Raw genomic sequence first — 18,757 nt, forward strand, 5'->3', positions numbered from 1 at the left:
AGAAAACATGCTTATGAAGTCAGATACCCTGGGATGTGCAAACAGCACATGACATGTTACATCAGGTATGACAGTCAGTTGTGCTCCAGAATCTTAAACAGAGACCTGTAATGAGCAAATGCCTGTCTCCACCAGCTTCCAGTTACACTGTCTCCCAGTGATATCTTGCTGCTAATGATGACAGCACTACAGCCAGCTGGAGCGTCTGTGCTGTAATGTGACATGTTGTGTCACCACCTTCCTTCTGATGTAAACTGACAACTTCTTGGATCTTGACAATGTTGTTGTTTGTTTGCAGCAACGGCTGCAGTAGGGTAGAGCTAAGGGGAGGGAAGAGGACGATGAATAGAAGACTGGTTTTCCCCCTGGCCCAAATGCCAAATCATGCAGTGCTGGTAGTGCATTATCTCAGTCCTAGCACAGCCTGCATGTGGTTATACTCTGCTGTCGTAAGTGACCACTGCAGAATCAATTACATTAGCCTTGTGAAGAAGATAAACAATTTAGATTGTCCAAAGAGATGTGTCTGCAGTGTGTGATGGCAGTCACTTCCCATCGGTGCTGCTGGGTCTTTGTGAAAATAGTCAAACCTGATTTACTGGTAATGATGAGTTAGAAATGTCAAGCCTTATCCTTTGAATTCCTGTGAGGGTCAGCCAAAGCTATGGGTATTCGACCTTTATAGTTTTGATGCTCAAGTTCAGTGCCTCCATCTAGATTTGACTTCCCAATTTTACATAAATTCTTGAGAGACCTTATGCTTTTTAAGGCTTTTCATTCCTAAGGACTGTAATTAGGGCTGTTTGCACTTAGCCATTTTTGCAGGACTTTGGATTTTAACAGTACCAGAGTGAGCAGAGAGTTATCTCCTGTGTCATGTACAAATCCTGGTTAGACAAAATTAGAATTGTAGAATGTCTTGAGTTGGAAGGGACTCGCAAGGATCATTGAGTCCAACTCATGTCCCTGCATAGGACAACCCCAACATTCACACTGTGTGTCTAAGGGTGTTGTCCAAATGCTTCTTGAATATTGTCAGACTTGGTGCCATGACTACATCCCTGGGGAGCCTGTTCCGGTGCTCCACCATCCTCTGAGTGAAGAATCTTTTCCTAATAACCAACCTGAACCTCCCCTGGCACATCTCCCTACCATTCCTTTGGTCAGTGGTCACCAGCAAGAAGAGATCAGCGCCTGCTCGTCCTCCGTGCATTGTGAGGAAGCTGTAGACTGCTATAAGCTCTTAGTCTCTTCTTCTTCAGACTGAACAGACCAAGTGACTTTAACCACTCCTCATATGGCTTCTCCTCTAAATGTTTCACTGATTTTGTGGCCTCCTCTGGACACTCTCCAGTAGCTTTAGATCCTTTTTTATCCTGTGGTGCCCCGAAGTGCATGCAGAACTTGAGGTGGGGCTGCACCAAGTGCAGAGTAGAGCAGGACAATCCCCTCTCTCGACTGGCTAGCAATTCTAGCGACCTTCCAGTACCTGAAGGGGGCCTACAGGAAAGCTGGAGAGGGGCTATTCATAAAGGCTTGTGGGGATAGCACCAGGGGGAATGTGTATAAACTGGAGAGGGGCAGATTTGGACTAGACATTAGGCAGAATTTCTTCACTGTGAGAGTGGTGAGGCACTGGAACAGGTTGCTCAGGAAAGTTGTGGCTGCCCCATCCTTGGCGGTGTTCAAGGCCAGGTTGAATGGGGCCTTGGGCAGCCTGATCCAGTGGGAGGTGTCCCTGCCCATGGCAGGGGGGTTGGAACTAGATGATCTTTAAAGTCCCTTCCAACCCAAACTATACTATGATTCTATGAATTCTGTGCTTGATGCACCTCAGGATGCAGTTGGCTCTTTTGGCTACCTGGTCACACTGTTGAAAGATGAGTATTCCTGGATTCCATGATCAATTGAAATTTGAGATCTGCCCAAATCCACTAGCTGAACTCTACAAATATTTACCCCCATCACAGGTACTGTTGCTTATTTATGAAGCTGCATTTCAAAGAAACTCTTTGCACTGGGAAGCTTTAGAAGACTGTTTTGAGGAGTTTGAAGTTGTCTTTACTTCAGCCTTTGCCAGCAAGAGTTGCTCTCAGGCCTTCCAGGTCCCTGTTACTGTTCGAGGGAATGAAGCATTCCCCACAGTAGATGGAAAAGAAGCTAGAAATGCTGTAAGCAAACTGGATGTGCACAAGAGCGTGGAACAAGATGGGATGCAGCCAACTCTGCTTGAGGGAACTGGCCATTGTCACTCTCTGTTATGTTTGAAAGCTGATGTTCAGGGAAGATTCCTGATGTCCGGAAAAAGGCGAATGTCACACCCTTCCTCAAGAAAGGCAAGAAGGAGAATCCAAATAACTACAGGATGTTGGCTGAATGTCCCTAGGAAGGTTATTAGGCAGATCCTTCTGGAAGCCATTCCCAAGACCTTGCAGGACCAATAGGTGACTGACAAGAACCGCCAGTGATTTATGCAGGGTGACTTGTGCCTGATATATAGAGATAGCTGGTTTGGTGGTTGAGGGAAAGGCAGTGAAAGTTGTTTACATTGATTTTAGCAAGACATTCAGCACAGTCGCCTCGTAGCATCCTTACAGCCAGGCTGTGGACAAATGGGTTAGATGCATGTGTGATGAGTGGTGAGCCGAGTGGACAATTGAACCCGAAGTATTGTGATCAATGATATGAAGTCCAAGTGGCAGCCAGTTGATGAAGGTGTTCCTCAAGGTCAGTACAAAGTTACAGCTCATATCATCTGGTTTGTCTTCTACACCATCTCTGCCACATGCTTCTTGAGGCACTGCAAGGGTGAATTACATAATTAAAGAATTGTTTAGGTTGGAAAAGACCTTTAAGATCATCAAATTGAACTGAATTTGGTTGTGTGCAGTGAGTAGCTAGTGTTTTCTGGAGATTTCTCATATTTAGCAGACTTTAAGCTGGTAAGACAAATCAGATGTTTCTTGCAAAAGAATAGATAGGAGTGGCTTTTAGCCATTGAATTGTTCAAAGTAGGATTGTCAGAACTATGAGCTGTATCCATATGATGAGACTTTTGCAGTGCGGGTCGTCTCAATGCTCTGGCTCTTTGAAGTGTCTTCGGCACAAGGCTTTCAACATCATCACACAGTGGTCCCCAGCTGGAGCTCCTGGAAGACATTTTGTTCTCATGAACGTCTGATCTATTTTCTCACCAAAGGAGACTTCAACAGAAGAATGAAATTGCCATAAATGTGCTGCTAGCTTAATATTGTTGCTCGTGGATCAGCAAAGATCCCGACTCTGTTTTTTTGTGGAAATAGTTTCAGACATAAGGTTTTCTCCAGTTTTTGGGATTTGAGAGCTGAGAACGGCAGAGAAGAAAAGAAGATTTTTTTGGCTTTAGCTGAAAAATCTTTTTAAAAAGAACTGCTTTCTAAGAAAACTGAGTATGTTTTGTTTGATACAGCTGTTTTCCAAGTCTCCAGTGCTGCCGTGCTGCACGTGCAGGTTACTTACTGCTTAAAAGTGGTTGGGAAGATAGGAATCCCTAGTATGAAAATATCTATAGCAACATCAGTACTGAATAATTTTTTGAGTGATGCTGATGGGAAGGGGTTTTCTGATTATATCCAAAGGAGCTCTTTCCACAGGGCTGTCCTAGAACAACGCAGATTACATTTGGTGATGTTTGTCTTAAAAAACTTTAATATGTGAGGAGTATGGAAAATATTACTAGAATCTGGTTTATAGCTGAAAGAGGTGCTGCCAAGGCCAAAATAATGTGAAAAATATTACTGTGCCAGTACTAACACCTTGGGTTTTTGAGACTTCTGGCTGCAGTCATCTTGATCTCCATTTTGCCATCCATTCTGTTAATTACTACGGGTATTGCATTCAAAGCAGACTGTAAAATCAGTTAGTTGTTCGTTTTTCTAGTTTTGGCTTTTTCTTTCACCAGGCACTTAAATACAATGGGTCCTTTCTGGGCAGCCAAACACAATAGGAAGCACACGGTTAGAAGAAGTCAGCCATCCTTGAATAATACCCATCAGACAGCTTTCTTAGCTTTATAAGAAAGGAGATCAAGAGGAAATTTTGATTATAATGCTTTTGCAGGGAAACAAAACCAGATGCAGTCTTTTCATCCTGGCGGCGAAAGTCAGAGCAAGGACAAATAAATGTAAGTTAAATCCAGACATAAAATGAGGCATAGGTTCATGAGGTATAGGTACAGGTACTCCTACTGCCAGGATTCTTTCAGTATGGAGACCCTTAAGGGAAGACTGGTGCTTTTCTGGAAGTGATGCTTTAGTCCAACCAAAGTTGATGGGCTTCAGGTGATGTAACACAATGAAACTCTGCAGCCTGTCACAGAAGTCAGACTTACTGACCCAGCGTTCTAGGCTATGGTTAAACTAAATGGCTCCTGGAGAAGTAATAAGGGCAGGAGTCTTCTCAAACACATTGAAAAGAAATACAGAAGGTTTATAAGTAGGTTCATTTAAATGCATGTGGAATTTGTTCTTTTAATATTAAACATTGCCAAACCCTCCTTAGCCAGCCTGCCTGTGCAGCTGTTTCATAGGGTAACTGGGATAACGGTGCTTTGTACCTGGAAAAAACTCTTTTTTCCATTTTACATCATCTGTCCAGGTCTGTCAGGATGCATGAAGAGTTGGCTAATGAAGTCATTGATTCATTCATTTGTTTAGTCATTCGTTCATTCATTCATTTAGATTAATGGATCCAAGATTGTCTCCATGACTGGGGGTCCTTGATCAGGCACCAAATGGGGTATCAGAGCCTGGTGCTTTGCAGAAATGCCCTTTTAAGTTATGGAGGAGTATTGTATTGAGGTGACATTTTGGATCAAGTCTTTTGTGACGTAAGGATGGTTGGACTGGGTTGTTCTCAGACCCAAGTTTCATTTGTATAACACTTTATGTACCACAGTTTCAAACTCTTTTCCCATACCCTAGTGTTTCAAAAAAGGTTTTAGGAGGCAGGGCCACAAAGGGTGGTTTCTCGGTTGCTTTGTGCAACTTAATAAAACCTTCAGAGAGGGAATAAGGTCTGGGCACATTCTTCATACTTTAGCTTTCAAGCCACACCTGCTTTATTTCATCTTCTCCACCTCTTTTTCTTCCTTATCTGACAAACAGCAGCTGATTCCCTACTAGGGAGCTAGGGATCTTAATACACTTGCAAATGGATTTGTCACATTTTTCCTGATGACTGTATCTTTGTCTTTCATTGCTTCCCATCCAGTAATCTTTCTTTCACTGTCTCTCCATCTTTTTCTTTTGTATGTTACTTTTCTCTTGTCTAAGCATACTGCTTTAGCAGCAGGCACTCTCACGATTGTCTCTTGCATTGCATTCCGTAGGATGCGTTAAGAGATATTTTAAAAAACCTTATCTTGTTGGTTACGATAGCTTGGTGCTGCTGTTTAATAAATTATGGGAATAATTGTTTTTTCAGTTCACATCTACAAGGTATTACAGCAGGGATGTAACTGTATCTTTCTTAACCATTTATCTCTCAGAAACACTTGACATAAAACACTGAAATAAATGGTTTAATAGCACATGGATAACAAATTTGAGAAAAACTTTTATTGCAGATGTCTGCTCTAAGCATTTCCTGTAGGAGTAATTCTCAAAGGCATGTTGCTGCTGCCCTGTTAAATAACTCGATCCTGATTAATTCCTTGGGTTTCGTATTGCCCACATCTCATAGTGGTTAAGTCATCTGGGTCCCGTATGGAGGACTGTACAGTGTCAGTCAGATAATTCTACACAGTGTGTGTATCCCAGTAACCACAGTTGGCACAATGAAACTGTGGGTTTATTGTGAGCTGGAATGTGCTATGAGACCTGCCTTGAGAAAGAAGGCAGTGGAGAAAAACAAGGGTGTACTGGGGGCTTATAGAGAGAGCCTCCAGTGCAGCCCAGACACAGAGTGGTGACCAGAAACTTATGCAAGGTATATAAACTTTTCATCAGAGGTCAATATATGAAGAGAGACCACATCCCTCTCCCCAAAACTTTACATCAATTCGTACTATGAGCTTGCTATTCTTTGTAGCATCCTTCCAAATCCTACCGTATTTTTCTTCTCTCTGTTGCCAGATTTACAGATACATCCAATCTGCACATGCTGAATCACACCTCTTGATTCATTTCGCTCTGCCTTTCCTTCCTCAAGTCCATCTGAAATGAAGCCACTAAAACAAGTAGACCTATTCTGCCTGCCTTCCTAAGAGAGACACTGCCAAAAGTCATTAGGGAAGGCATCTCTCTAATAGAGGAGAGTTGTCTGTAGCATCAAAGAACGTCACTTGATTGGTGACGTGGGGTTGTCTTGTACTCTTTTCTAGATACAGAGGGAAGACATACAGGGCAACTGTTAAGATTGTGCGGACATCGGATCAGGTAGCAGATTTCTGCAGAAGAGTCTGCGCAAAGTTGGAGTGCTGCCCCAACTTGTTCAGTCCTGTGCTCGTGGCTGAAGTCTGCCCAGAGAACTGCTCCATTCATACTAAAACCAAGTACAGTGAGTATTGGCCAAAATGTTTCTTGTTGCTATCTGGGAATCAGAGCAGTGAGAAATTGCACGAGGTAGTGATGTAAAACAGGACTTGTATAATACATTAATATTAACCTGGATTCATCTCATGTAAGAGCAGATTTTTAATCCTGACAAAGCCACCACAGACTTTGTAGTGTTCTGTACAGAGAAAAGGCATTGCAAGAAAGCTGTCCATCTCATTCTATCTTATATATCTGTTTGACAGTCATTACTTTTTGGAAGTCTTGACTTGTCTTTATATGTAAAGTTAATATAAGGAACACATAAAAGGAGCATACAGTGGTTAACTGAGATTTAAACTGCTACATATGAGACAACTTGGTTAGGTGAGATGAATACTGTCATACTTAGTGAAGAGTTTCCAGAACGCGCACCAGCACAGACGAGTGTTATGATGCTGAGGTGCTGAAGGAGTTTGGGAGCACTGACTTTCTCTCCTCGGGGTGTTTAATATTTAGACCTGTTCTTACCTATTCAGAAAGGCTGAAGTTAGGCATGTGTTCAAGACTTTTTGTTGTCGTCAGTGTTACTGGTATTACAGTTTTGTCCATAAAGGTTGCAAGAAACTAATATGTTTGTTTTAAACCAATTAGCTTCTCTTTGGCACCAGAGTAGAAGGAGAAATGGGCTCAGGGAGATACTCAGATCACTGAATATGGGTTTGTGTAGATGTCTACACCTGAGCTAGTCTCCTAGCTCCCACAGGTAGAGAATGGAGAGCTGGAGGAATATAGCTAGGGGAAGTCCAGCTGAGACTGTTTCATCTCAAAGTTGATGGTTGTATGTAGCCAGATTAATTGTTCCTCAAAACTCATTTGATTTGATTTTTGCTCAGTTCAGTTATGAACTTTGACATATATGCTAAATGCCATTTTAGTTGTCCCAGGATACCTTATCTGGTGAAGGGCAGGGTATCTCTCAGCCTCAGAGGATGCTGTAGAGCATGTGAAAAGACATCTAACACAAGTACCTAATGTAAGGTCAGAGGACTCACATCCTCAGTTTCAACAGGGGACACAAAAATAGTTGAAGGTAATGAAAACTCATTCCTTTATGCATTGAACAAACACACATAATTCAAGATAGCTGGCCCTCTGCGCTCTCTGATGAAAAAATCAGCAACATAAAGTGTATCCAAGAGTGTTAACTCATGCAGAAGAAGGGCATTAGATCAAACCTGAAACATACTGGCCTCTCTCCCTCCAAATCACTGCTTGGCTTAATGGAAGCTTTGCCTAAATACATATTCTAGGGTTAAATTCAGAACTCCTTACTCCTCACCAGTAAATGTGCATACATAAGAACTGTAACACTCGCTGCTAGTCCAACATGACATCTTATATTTACACTGGACATTTTTTCCAGATCAATTTTAAAGTTTCTCATAAAAGTGCACCTAGAGTGCAGTTCTGAATCAGTAGCAAGAAGCAAGCCAAAGTTTCCTTCTCCATTGGTGGTTAAAGGTTTTAATGAGTATTTTGCTTCATTTCTCCAGCTTATTATTATGGGAAGAGGAAAAAAATCATTAAGCCACCAATTGGGGAAAACAACAACATCAAAAGTGGACATGTTAAGCCAGCCAGGCGCAGAAAAAGGCGGAAATCCATCTTTGTGCAGAAGAAAAGGAGGTCATCAGCTGTCGATTTGAATGCTGCCGGCTCTGCAGAGGTATGTGTTGCACTGGGATATATCAGCAAGAGCTCCTTGGTGTTCTTTGTCCCCCAACCTGCATCTTCCTTTTGAGGGACTTCTCAGCTAACCTCAACACTTCCATTTTCCACTTTGAATCCCTCCTTGTTACTTTTATTATTCTAAGGTCAGACTGTTTTTATTGGGAGGCTGTGGGTACTTTTACCCTTGTGCAATCTGAGTTAGCAAATATGAGTTTTTGCTCCCATCTTCATAATGCCTACCACGTAACATGCTGCCTAAGTTTATATATTTATTTTATTTTACTTCCTTACGAGCCTGTAGGCAGGCAGATAAGCCTGTTAGGTGCGTTGCACAGCATCTAGGAGAGTGAAGGAGGTCTGTGATCCATGTCTTAAAATCTGGAAATATTATAGTAAATAATAATAACTCACGGGCCATTGTGGTTTCAAGGGCTTTTATTTTTTTCATTAATCATTTGTAATATTTTTTCATTCACAACATCAAGCAACAGAAATTCTAGAAGATTTAAAATACAAGCAATTGATTTGTGTCCCAGATATGTGGTATTTGAGAGCTCCATCTTTGCAGTATGCTGTGTGATATGACAAGATCCCAGCTTCTGCAATGACTCATATCCAAATACAACCTAGAGCAGGCTTAGTTCTGTGTGAACCATTCCCAGGTGATTTTCCCATGATAGTAATGACAAAGTTCATGTGTGATTTCCTTTCTGCAACTGAGTACCAATGATAGTGGCTTTGTGCAATGCGAGATAAAACTGATGTACTTAAATTCTCTCTACTTCAACTGTAGGGGAATATTTTAGTCTGATTTCAGTTGATTGCTTGCATCTTCATGACTTCATCTTCATTTAGGTGCAGTTCTGCTTCATTTCCTTGGATTATACCTGCTTCAAAGGAATTTAAACTCATGTTAAGCTGAAATCAAGCATGGCCCAAGTTTTTCAGCTTTTCAGCCAGTAAACTAACTTTGTTCTTTCACTTAAGACCTAAGCATATGGCTTGGATGCATGCTTGTACTTTGATCAGAGCTAAGCTGTCAAAGTCATTTGGGCCACTTAATATAGGTGAAGTTCAAATACACTGTTTCCTTGAGTTGGTGTGTGTGCTTACAAGCCCTGTGTGACAGAAATAAAGAGTACCTGGTATAATATCCTTTAAATGGAAATTTGTGCTTCACCTTCAGCAGTTAGGTGTTGGGTTGCAAGTGAGGAGATCTGGGTGAAATCCTCTGTCCTGGGTTTTATGGAAATGTCAACCGAGAAACTAAATACTACACACTTGTAGAATCATGAATCGTACAGTGGTTTGGGTTGGAAAGGATCATGAAGGTCATCTAGCCCAACTGCCTTGCAGTGAAGAGAGACATCTTCAACCAGATCAGATTGCTCAGAGCCCCATCCAACCTGACCTTGAATGTTTCCAGGGATGGAGAATGTACATCTATATATTTTTAAAAGGCACCAAAATTTCTTTCCTTTCAATACCAGTGAAACCCGTGAACATTTGAAGCAAGGTAGGGGTTTAAATTCAAGCGTATTTCTAATATTATTTCATCTCAAGCAGCCTGAGTTTCATTTTATCCTTTTAATATTTTCCATTTCCTCTTCTCAGGCACATCTGCAGTGCCACACAGTTTGAGACACAGGCCCAAAAGACGAACTTTTAATGCCAGAGAAGTTATTGCTGTTGACCTTTTGCAAGAAACAGAAAAAGGATTTGTCCACCCTGTATTATTTTCTTCTACATTTTGTAACAAATCTAAATTGAGGGCTTATCTGCTTAGCAATGTAATGAAAATGAGATGAGGCAGTTAAAATAAATGTTGCCATGGACAGGCATGGGTATGGGCATGCAGGTTAACCCAATGCCTTTTGATTTGCTGCTGTATTAATCTTTGCCATTTCTCTGATGGTCCTTGTGCAGGAGAGTGAAGATGACGAGCCAGACGCAATGGAGGATGAAACAGGAAGCGAAGAAACCAGCTCAGAACTCCGGGATGACCAGACAGATACCTCCTCTGCTGAGGTCCCCTCCACCAGACCTCGGCGAGCAGTCACCTTGCGGAGCAGCACTGAATTGGACAGACCTCCTCCCACAGAGAGAGCCCGACGAAGCCGAAGACCTCAGCCCCATTCCTACAACGAAGTGGAGAAGTGCACACAAGTCAAAGAAGTGAGTATGCCCATAAACTTCCACTCCCAATTAATAGTAATATTCTTCCTTAAATTAACCTTCAGTGACAAGCCTTCCTCCTCTGAGAAGGGCGTCCCTGCCCTGGTTCTCCACATAAGGTAGTTTTATTTACAAGAGCTTTTGGGTTTTTCTTGTAGGAAATAAAGCAAGAAGAGGAAGAGAAGCTCATCCTTGACAGTAATCCATTGGAGTGGACTGTGACTGATGTCGTGAGGTTTATTAAACTGACTGACTGTGCACCCCTGGCCAAGATATTTCAGGAGCAGGTAGAAGTTTTTATGTAACTCTGGTCTTTGTGTCTGTGGTCCTTATTCACATCACAAAAAAAAAAAAAAAAAAGAGAAGCACATACCACCTTTCTAGATGGGCCCTGAGCTTTGACCAAGAGATTATAATTAGTCTTTAAATCCCCTCAGACCAAGCTATAGCACAAATTTTGGCAAGGCATGGAAACTGTTGGAAACTTGAGTCAGAGCCTCGTCAGATCCTCAGAGAAACCCAAAACATCTCAGCCGAAGTTGCTTGTGAAAAGCAGGAGGCTGAGACCTTTCTTGTTCATGCTAAGGTTCACAGCACCATCCTGCTGTCCTGCAGGCATCGCAGTGTACTGAGAGATAGGTTATTTGGTACCTAGCAAGCTGTATCCCCTAGCCACATGGGTAACACAGTGTTTTAAAGTATCAACCTGGGAAGCAAAAAACTGCTGCTTGAGCCCCAAACTGTCTGCCTGAATTTTGGCACCAGCACCTGCACGCTTCAGATATGTAGACATATACATCCCACCTTCATCCCTCTGAAAATCTGGCAGCCAGGCCCTTGGATTACCTAATTTGAGGATATGCCAAGCATCTCCCCATTAAGCACATAGGTTTGCACAAGCAGAAGCCAGTGCTTTTCATCTCTGTATGAGTGTGTAGAATGTGTGTAGAAACAGCCGTTCCTTGGCTAATGGGTAACAGTCATTGCTGGAAGTAAAGAAGAAATCATAATTAGAAAGAATCTAGTGTAGTTAATTAGGCCACGGCCAGTGAGAGTCAGAGGTATGGCCAACTGGACATTGAACTATCTCTGATTCTTCACCATGAATAACTCTGTACCTGACTACAGCTGCCTTGACTGGGAGAAGTTGAAGTGCAAGTCTAGACCAAGGGCTGAAACAAGGCTGTAGTTGGTGCAGCGCAGCATGCTCTGACCATTTGTTAATCAGCCTGGAACAATGCCAGGGCTTGAAAGCCTACTCTGTCTCTCCTTTGCCAAGGAGTTTTATGGGGACTTTAATCAAACACAGATGACTGGAGCTTTCCTTGTGGTTTGCAAGGAAGCTCTGGTGCGATGGGCCATGCCATCAAGCTTCAGTGGGGGAAGCTTCTCAGTTAGGACTTGAGGTCTTAGTTAAGAAGAAGGTCATAAAGCCAATATAAATGCCTAACAAAATGGATTTTGTCTGGAATGCTAGTTCATGGAGTTTGATGCATAAATATGCCTAAGGGAAGGATGTGACCTCCCAAAATCCCTTCCAGTGTACACCATTCTGTTACGCAGGGACACTGGAGACTGCAAGTGCTCCACGTGGTCCAGACCGCTCTGTCTTGGTTGTTCTGTAGCTGAAGTGGAACAATGCAGGTCCTGAGTATACCAGGGGACATAGCATGGAGCAAGGCAGACATAAGCCTTTGCTGAGAAAATCATGAGCCAAAAGGGGAAGGGAAGGGTCTGATTGGCAGTGAAGCCAACATCAGTCTCTCCATGCAGCTCCCTCTTTTGTCTCCTGGTGTGCTCTATGCAGCCTTCACCTTGCTGCAGCTTCTCACTCGTGTAATGGGACTATTCGGATCTCCATGAACCCTGCAGAGTTTCTATAGAAGGTGATCCAGCATTTCAGCAGCTGGAAGGCTTTTTCCAAACTGGGGGCAAAGTGAGAGTCTGTGAAGACACACTAGATAATTTATGAAAATGCATGAGGTATCCCAGAGAAAGGAGATGGGCAGCATCAAAGAAGGAGAAAAATGTTGAGAACAAAACCACCTCTAATTTTGGGGACAAACTTCCCTTCTTGCTGCTCCGGACCTGATTATGCTTTCTGCCCTCCAGAGTCCGCAAGAAAAAAATATTTTCCCTGTTTTTTTCTTCCCCAGGACATTGATGGCCAAGCCCTTCTGTTGCTGACTCTGCCCACGGTGCAAGAATGCATGGAGCTGAAGCTTGGTCCAGCCATTAAACTGTGTCACCAGATTGAGCGAGTAAAAGTTGCTTTCTATGCACAATACGCCAACTGACTGCACTTATCCTTTCTGTTGTCCTTCTTGTTCCCTCTGTTTTTTAATATTTCAGCTTCTTCAAAGGTTTTTTTCCCTATCTCTTTTCTTTTCCAAGAACACATTGGATTGGAAGTACTGGGAATTAATCTTTAGGGAAGAAGAAAAAAACTGTAACAGAAAACTAGCAGCAAATTGAACTAATTTTTCTGTACTTGTAAAGCACACCGAAAGACTGCTGGCATCTCTCCTCGTGAGCCTTGCCAACCTGTTATGCAGTGGTGCAAGGCCAGCACGGATCAGATGGTTTGTTGTTTGTTAAAGCTGCCGATGGCAGATACATTCCCAAGGAGAAAGGTCAGACATTTCCAGATGTTGATTGTTTGTAAAGGCCAGTTTCTGGACATGAATATTTCTTTAAGCCAACTCTGACACACTCCTTTCATATTGAAATGTAAGTTATTATTTGTAGCATTACCTGAGCTTTACTGCTGATTTGATCTTAGTGATCAATGGGCTTTTTTCTCCCGCCTCTCCAGTCTTGCAAAAGGAAGAAAATGTTATACCAGTCATATGCTGTTTCTTACTTCTGAGTGATTTCTGAAGGAGGACTCAACCCGTGGTCTCTGTATGGTATCGAAGCTGCAACGAACTGACAGGAGTGCAACAAGACCTGATGTGCCATAATATGTCCTGAGATTCACTGCCTCTGCTCAATAACCTGAAAGTCTCTGTGATGGGGTCTCTACAGTTGGCATTCTCATACAAGAATATGCATGAAAGCTTTCATAGTCAAGCCTATCCTCTTAAAGCCAGGTCACTTGAGCCTCACAGGGTGCAAAAAGAAAGGCTATTCAGATTTAGTGATGAGACTGTTGAGTGAATGCTGGTTTCGTTTGCATCTTGGTGAATCTGGTTGCTAGGTGGGAATAAAAAGCATCAATCTTTTCAGGCTGCATACGCCATGGTGCTTAAGACCAGCTGAGGATCTGGCCTGTTGTCTCTACAAAGCTCCGAGACTCTCCCAGTGCCACTCTGGCTAGTGTAACTGGTTCTTTGCTTCATGCCAAGCCGGGTAAGCACCAGAGATCGTGAAGAAATTGATTGGACCCCTTGGGTTTGCCTTAGTTGTTTATAGGAAAAATATTTCCCATTTACTTTGCAGGGATATATGACCCCATTAGTCCCGTGTGTTGAGCCTGAATTTGCTGTAACTCAGAGGCTGGCGGCATCACAGTGATGTAAAATTCTCCCCAAAGCATTTTGCTATAATTTCAAAGTGCAAGTGAGTCTCTTCCTCAAAAACTGAATTAGATGGTTTGTGTTGAGTTTAAGCTGGATTTCATCGGAAACCACTGACTTCAGCACACTTCGGTTCTCAAACCATAAACAGAGCCCTGTTCCCTGGCCTTGGGGAACTCAGCTTGGAAATTCTGCGCATCTCTGTTACAGAGCTGTGATGTCAAAGCCCACTCAGTGAAGACTTCTTCAAAAAAGAATTTCTAGCCCTAAATCTGAAACCAGTTATGGCCAGATAACCACCACCTCAAGCACATACCGTATGATGACAGCAAACTTGGGTCAGATAACTCTGTTGACCACCATGTACTCAGAAGAACCAGGTGACTAACACCAGGCTATAGCTGCTGCTTTCTCCTTCATCAGTTTTCTCCTTCAGTTCCTTCGATTAAAGGGGAAAAGCCTCAGAAATAAATAGTGTGGATTACATCCGAATCTGCCCTACAGCATATGTTAGCCGAGAAGCATCAACTCCATTTGTCATGCATCACTGGGAGATATCTACTCTGGCTTTCAGTGAGTTTCCTTGAGGATTGTGGTGGGTGCAACTGCTGCAGCTTGGGCCAGATCCTGCCTGCTCCTGAGACTTCATCAAAAATTTTCTCACGTGAGAGGTCAGCAGGACTGAATCTGTTCTCAGATGTTGTGTTGTACTGAAGATCTTGTTGTTGTTCAAGTTTTAATTGACTGAGGGGAAAAGTAGACACTTCTGCATCAAATGGTTTTCTTTTGTTTTTCAGAAGTCCAGGAATGAGGTTTTGTAGTAGTGTACACATTCAAAAACTGGGTTATAGATTGTAATTTCTACTGACAGTAGCAGTGGACTGTGACCATGCAACTCGTTTGATAACTACTTCAGATCCCTCATTGAGTCCGCTAAAATGTTGCTCCTTGTTTTGTCTCTGAAGACAAAAGGATTGTGCCCATCAAAATGAGAGCACAGCTGAGAAAACCAGGGAGGGCACTTCTCCCAGCTCCTTCATACTTCAGCCCGGTCCCTCCAATGGCTGGTATAACATTTGTCAGCAGGAGATAGCTCCCGAAAGACTGCCATGAGGAGAACTGGCATATGAGGACATTTCGAGGAAGGGAAGCTTTTTGCTAAACAGCATCCCAGCAGTGATCCTTTACTTACCACGTCCACCTTCTGAGCATCCTCTGGTGCTCTGGTGTTCTTGGAGTTTCTGGCCACTGGGATTTCTCAGAGACATTTAATGCGTCCGGAGACACGTTGCAAAAGTGTCATTGTTTTCTCTCTCAGCCTTGTAACTGTAGATATTCCTATGGCAGCTAACTATTCATGGAGGCACAGTCAGGGAGCAGCCAGCTGCAGACTCTTGAGAGCAGCCGTGTCTGATGTTGGCCAAGCAGGGCATGGGTGAAGCATTGAGCCCAGCATATGGGAGTCTTTACTGATTGTTCAGGGAAGTTAAATCATATTTAAAACTCACCTATTAAAAAAAAAAAAGAGTTTTAATTGTATCTTGCGCTGGCTCTTTTATTTCCTCAGGTTCCTCTATCCTCACCCTTTGTCTTTCAATTTATTGTTCTTTGGTATCGTCTCATTTATCACACTCTGCCCTTTTGGAGAAGATAATAACCTGTGATCTTTATGCTAAAATTTCTTTGGGTGGTAAATGCTTTATTATTATGTACCGTTTAATCTGCAAGCTGGGAAAAAATAGAGAATTGGGCTACTGTTGTCTGTTGCACTGATTGCCTTCCAGAGAAGCTGGAGCTGGACTTCTTAAGACAATTTATTAAGCAAGTGGAAAATGGATGGTGTGTGCTTTAACTGGACAGTACACTTGAATTGTCACTTACAGCTTGAGCAGAGATCAGAAGGAAATTCGTGCTCTTGTCTGGACTTCATTTCAATTGTGGAATATTAGCAAGGCTTTGTAGTAATGTACTTCAAAGGAGATGTTGGAAACCTGATCTTGGTAGGGTAAAATATCACTTTACTTTGCAATGTAGAAGCATAAGCCACTGGATTTTTTTTTTTTTGGTCGAGCCCTGGTTACAAGTTAAATTGATGACATTTGTCAAGCCACATCATCTCCCCTCCCTGTTCTGAATTTGGGATCCAGGCATGAAGTTTATTGTGTTACCAGCTACAAAAGGCCACCACTGTGAAGTGCTGAACTCATGATTATACAAGACCGTTACCAAGGGCCAGGGAGCAACCTTGCAGTTGCTTTTAGGCTGTTGGATGCTGAACTTCAGCACGTGAATGCAGTCCACTTTGCTCCCATGAGAAAGGGGTGCAGACACCTGTTATTGGCTTCTTTTCAAGAATAAGCCAAAGGATGGGCATTGCTGGAGCAAAAGTAGGAGGTTGAAGAGTATGTGGTGTTCTTTTTAGTTTCAGAGCTCTTCTTCCATTTCCAGCTTGAAAACACAGCTGTCACCCACTTTCCTGTTTTGTTCTCAATGCTAGAATGATCGAACCCTGGCCTTTTCTACCTCTCAGAAGCTCAGTGGCTTCTCAGCTCTGACAAGGATTTCAGGGTCCAATGTATTAACCATATGCAGTAGCCTTTGATAGTCTGGTCCTGCAGGGTGCAAAAAAACCTCCTAGAAATTCTGTGTGCCCTCAGTAACCAGTAAAATCAGGGCAAATGGTTACACACCCTGTCCTTATTGAAACATCTAACAGATGCGTGTCCCAGTTGAGATGGCCTGACCCAGTCCAACAATGGTATTTGAACGTCTGCTAGGGTTTACAGAGTTTCTCAGTAAATCAGGCACCCAAAATCCATTCCTATTTCACTCTGGGTAAAGAGCTAATTTGCCTTAAGCTAGAAAGACACCATTCCTTGGCTTTAACCTTCAACTTTTTTCAGTCACCGGTTGTGTGGTGTGGCGCAAACACTGTGGAGCTGTTTGAAGGCAAATCAAGACACGTTTGGGCTGCCATAATCAACGTTTACTCACCTGAAAAGCCTGATTGGTCTTTTCCGGGTACAAAACTGAATTAGGCAGGACTACAGTGCCATCGTAGTGTTTTAGAAGCTCAGTACCACCAAGGCACTTCAAGTACTTTTTGCTTTTCTGGTGCAGTGTATCTGCAAAACGATGAATTTGGATTGTTCCTCCTGTTTTCAAGTTCAAGTGCCAAAAGAGAAGAACGTGCTGTAACTGAACACCATTAAAACCAGCTTTATTACATGTGGATAAATACAGTCTCAAGGGCTCCATTTTGGTGCTAATATATGTCACGCTGTACTTTCCATTGCTGGGGATTACAAAACTGATTCTGTACACCAGGAAATATTTTCTGTAATTAGCAATGTCTTGAGCATTAAGGTTTTATTTCTTCTTGTGGCTGTAGATTTTTTAACTCAGAAACACCCAACTAATACGATCTCCTCAAATCAGGTGAGTTTCAGAGAAATTTTATGCAGTATATTTATGAAAAACTTTCAAAATGTGGGGGTGTGTATATTTTTCCCTCAAAAATACTGTTCATCACATCAACTGACCTAGAACTAAGGGAGTCTGTTACTCAGAATTTGATCCAGAAGTAACTGAAGTTAGTGGAGAGGCCCTTGTCTTCACTAAATTCTTTCACATAGAAGTCAGAAAGTGTGCAGTTATTTAACATAAAATTCAAATCCGTCCTTCTCCTAGCAGGCAGAAATGCAGCTGAAATTTGAAAGATTTAACAAGAGAGGGCTCGTGTCGTTAGATGCTCATGAACTCCGAAAAAAAGGAGCAGAAGCAGTTAATATTCTTATTTATTCCTTGATACAATACTCCAGTAAAAAGTGGAAATTATCAAAATGGCTGCATTTAGAATACAAGGCAGTCATCAAAGATGAGTGTTTTACAGCCCAGTAGCCTTTTAAATGTTAACCATCCTGCAGAAGAGGAGTGAATTTACAATGGTTTGGTGCCATGAACTGAAATTCTTTTGCAGAGGAAGACACATGAACTGTACAAAACCAACATGAGCCATAGTTTTACGTACTCCTCATCTTTCTCTTGTTTTATTCTTTCATTGGAATTCTTACCTTGTAAAAGGTCGCATGTTCTTGTGATTTTAAACTCCAGCCTCTGTAATGGGCCCGTGGCACAGCATACCAGCAAAATGCTTTTTTATCCATCATGGGGGTTGGAACTAGATGATCTTGAAGGTCCCTTCCAACCCTAACTATTCTATGATTCTATGATTCTGTGATGCTGCAGATGAGTGTTTTTTGTTGACAAGTAGTTAGGTCAGGTAAGCAAAGAGGTCTTGCTTCAACAGCTTGTTAGAAGAGTCGTCTGTGCAGCCTAGAGGACAGATGCTCCCCACAGCTCACTGTGGACAGCTTTTTCCAATGATGCTGTTGCTGAATGGGCCACGTAGCCCAGGTGGTGTAATGCAGGAGATCAATTGCCATGTGGTTACCTGCCCACAGATATTCCTGGTCTTGATGACTGCCAAGGATATGGGAGAGGGGAGGGAGGGTTCCAGGGGAGAAGAGAGATTTGAGTCCTGGGCTTGAAGATGTCTTTGTGGAGAGGCATCTCTCACAACACGGGAGAACAGCTGCGGTCCATGAGCATCATTCCTGAAAGCTCTGACTTTTTCATAGCAAACATGCTTTAAGACCTGACGGGCCAGGCAAGAGGAAGGAAAAAAGCAGGCAATACACTCAGAGCTACAATGCTGAAAGGTTCATATTTTTTCCCAATCTTTCATCCTTGTTCCCAATTCCTGTGTGTCTTTTGGGTTTGGGGGCTGAAGAACCTCCTATTGCGCCTTTCATATCT

The 18,757-nt window shown here is 42.6% G+C and overlaps 1 protein-coding gene across 5 annotated transcripts in view; it reads left to right on the forward strand.

Moving 5' to 3' along the window:
- The window catches only part of SFMBT2 (Scm like with four mbt domains 2), a 122,229-nt gene extending 103,926 nt beyond the window's left edge, over positions 1–18,303 (forward strand). For all 5 annotated transcript variants that reach the window (XM_054055060.1, XM_054055043.1, XM_009568984.2 and 2 more), the window contains 5 exons: positions 6,362–6,537; positions 8,069–8,241; positions 10,173–10,421; positions 10,580–10,708; positions 12,578–18,303. In XM_054055060.1, coding sequence (XP_053911035.1) covers positions 6,362–6,537; positions 8,069–8,241; positions 10,173–10,421; positions 10,580–10,708; positions 12,578–12,718 — 868 coding nt within the window. In that variant the 3' untranslated portion in view covers positions 12,719–18,303. The remainder of the gene's footprint in view (positions 1–6,361; positions 6,538–8,068; positions 8,242–10,172; positions 10,422–10,579; positions 10,709–12,577) is intronic.
- Positions 18,304–18,757: the final 454 nt, after the last annotated feature.

The sequence above is a fragment of the Cuculus canorus genome, chromosome 1, assembly GCF_017976375.1.
Source record: "Cuculus canorus isolate bCucCan1 chromosome 1, bCucCan1.pri, whole genome shotgun sequence".
Lineage (NCBI taxonomy): Eukaryota > Metazoa > Chordata > Aves > Cuculiformes > Cuculidae > Cuculus > Cuculus canorus.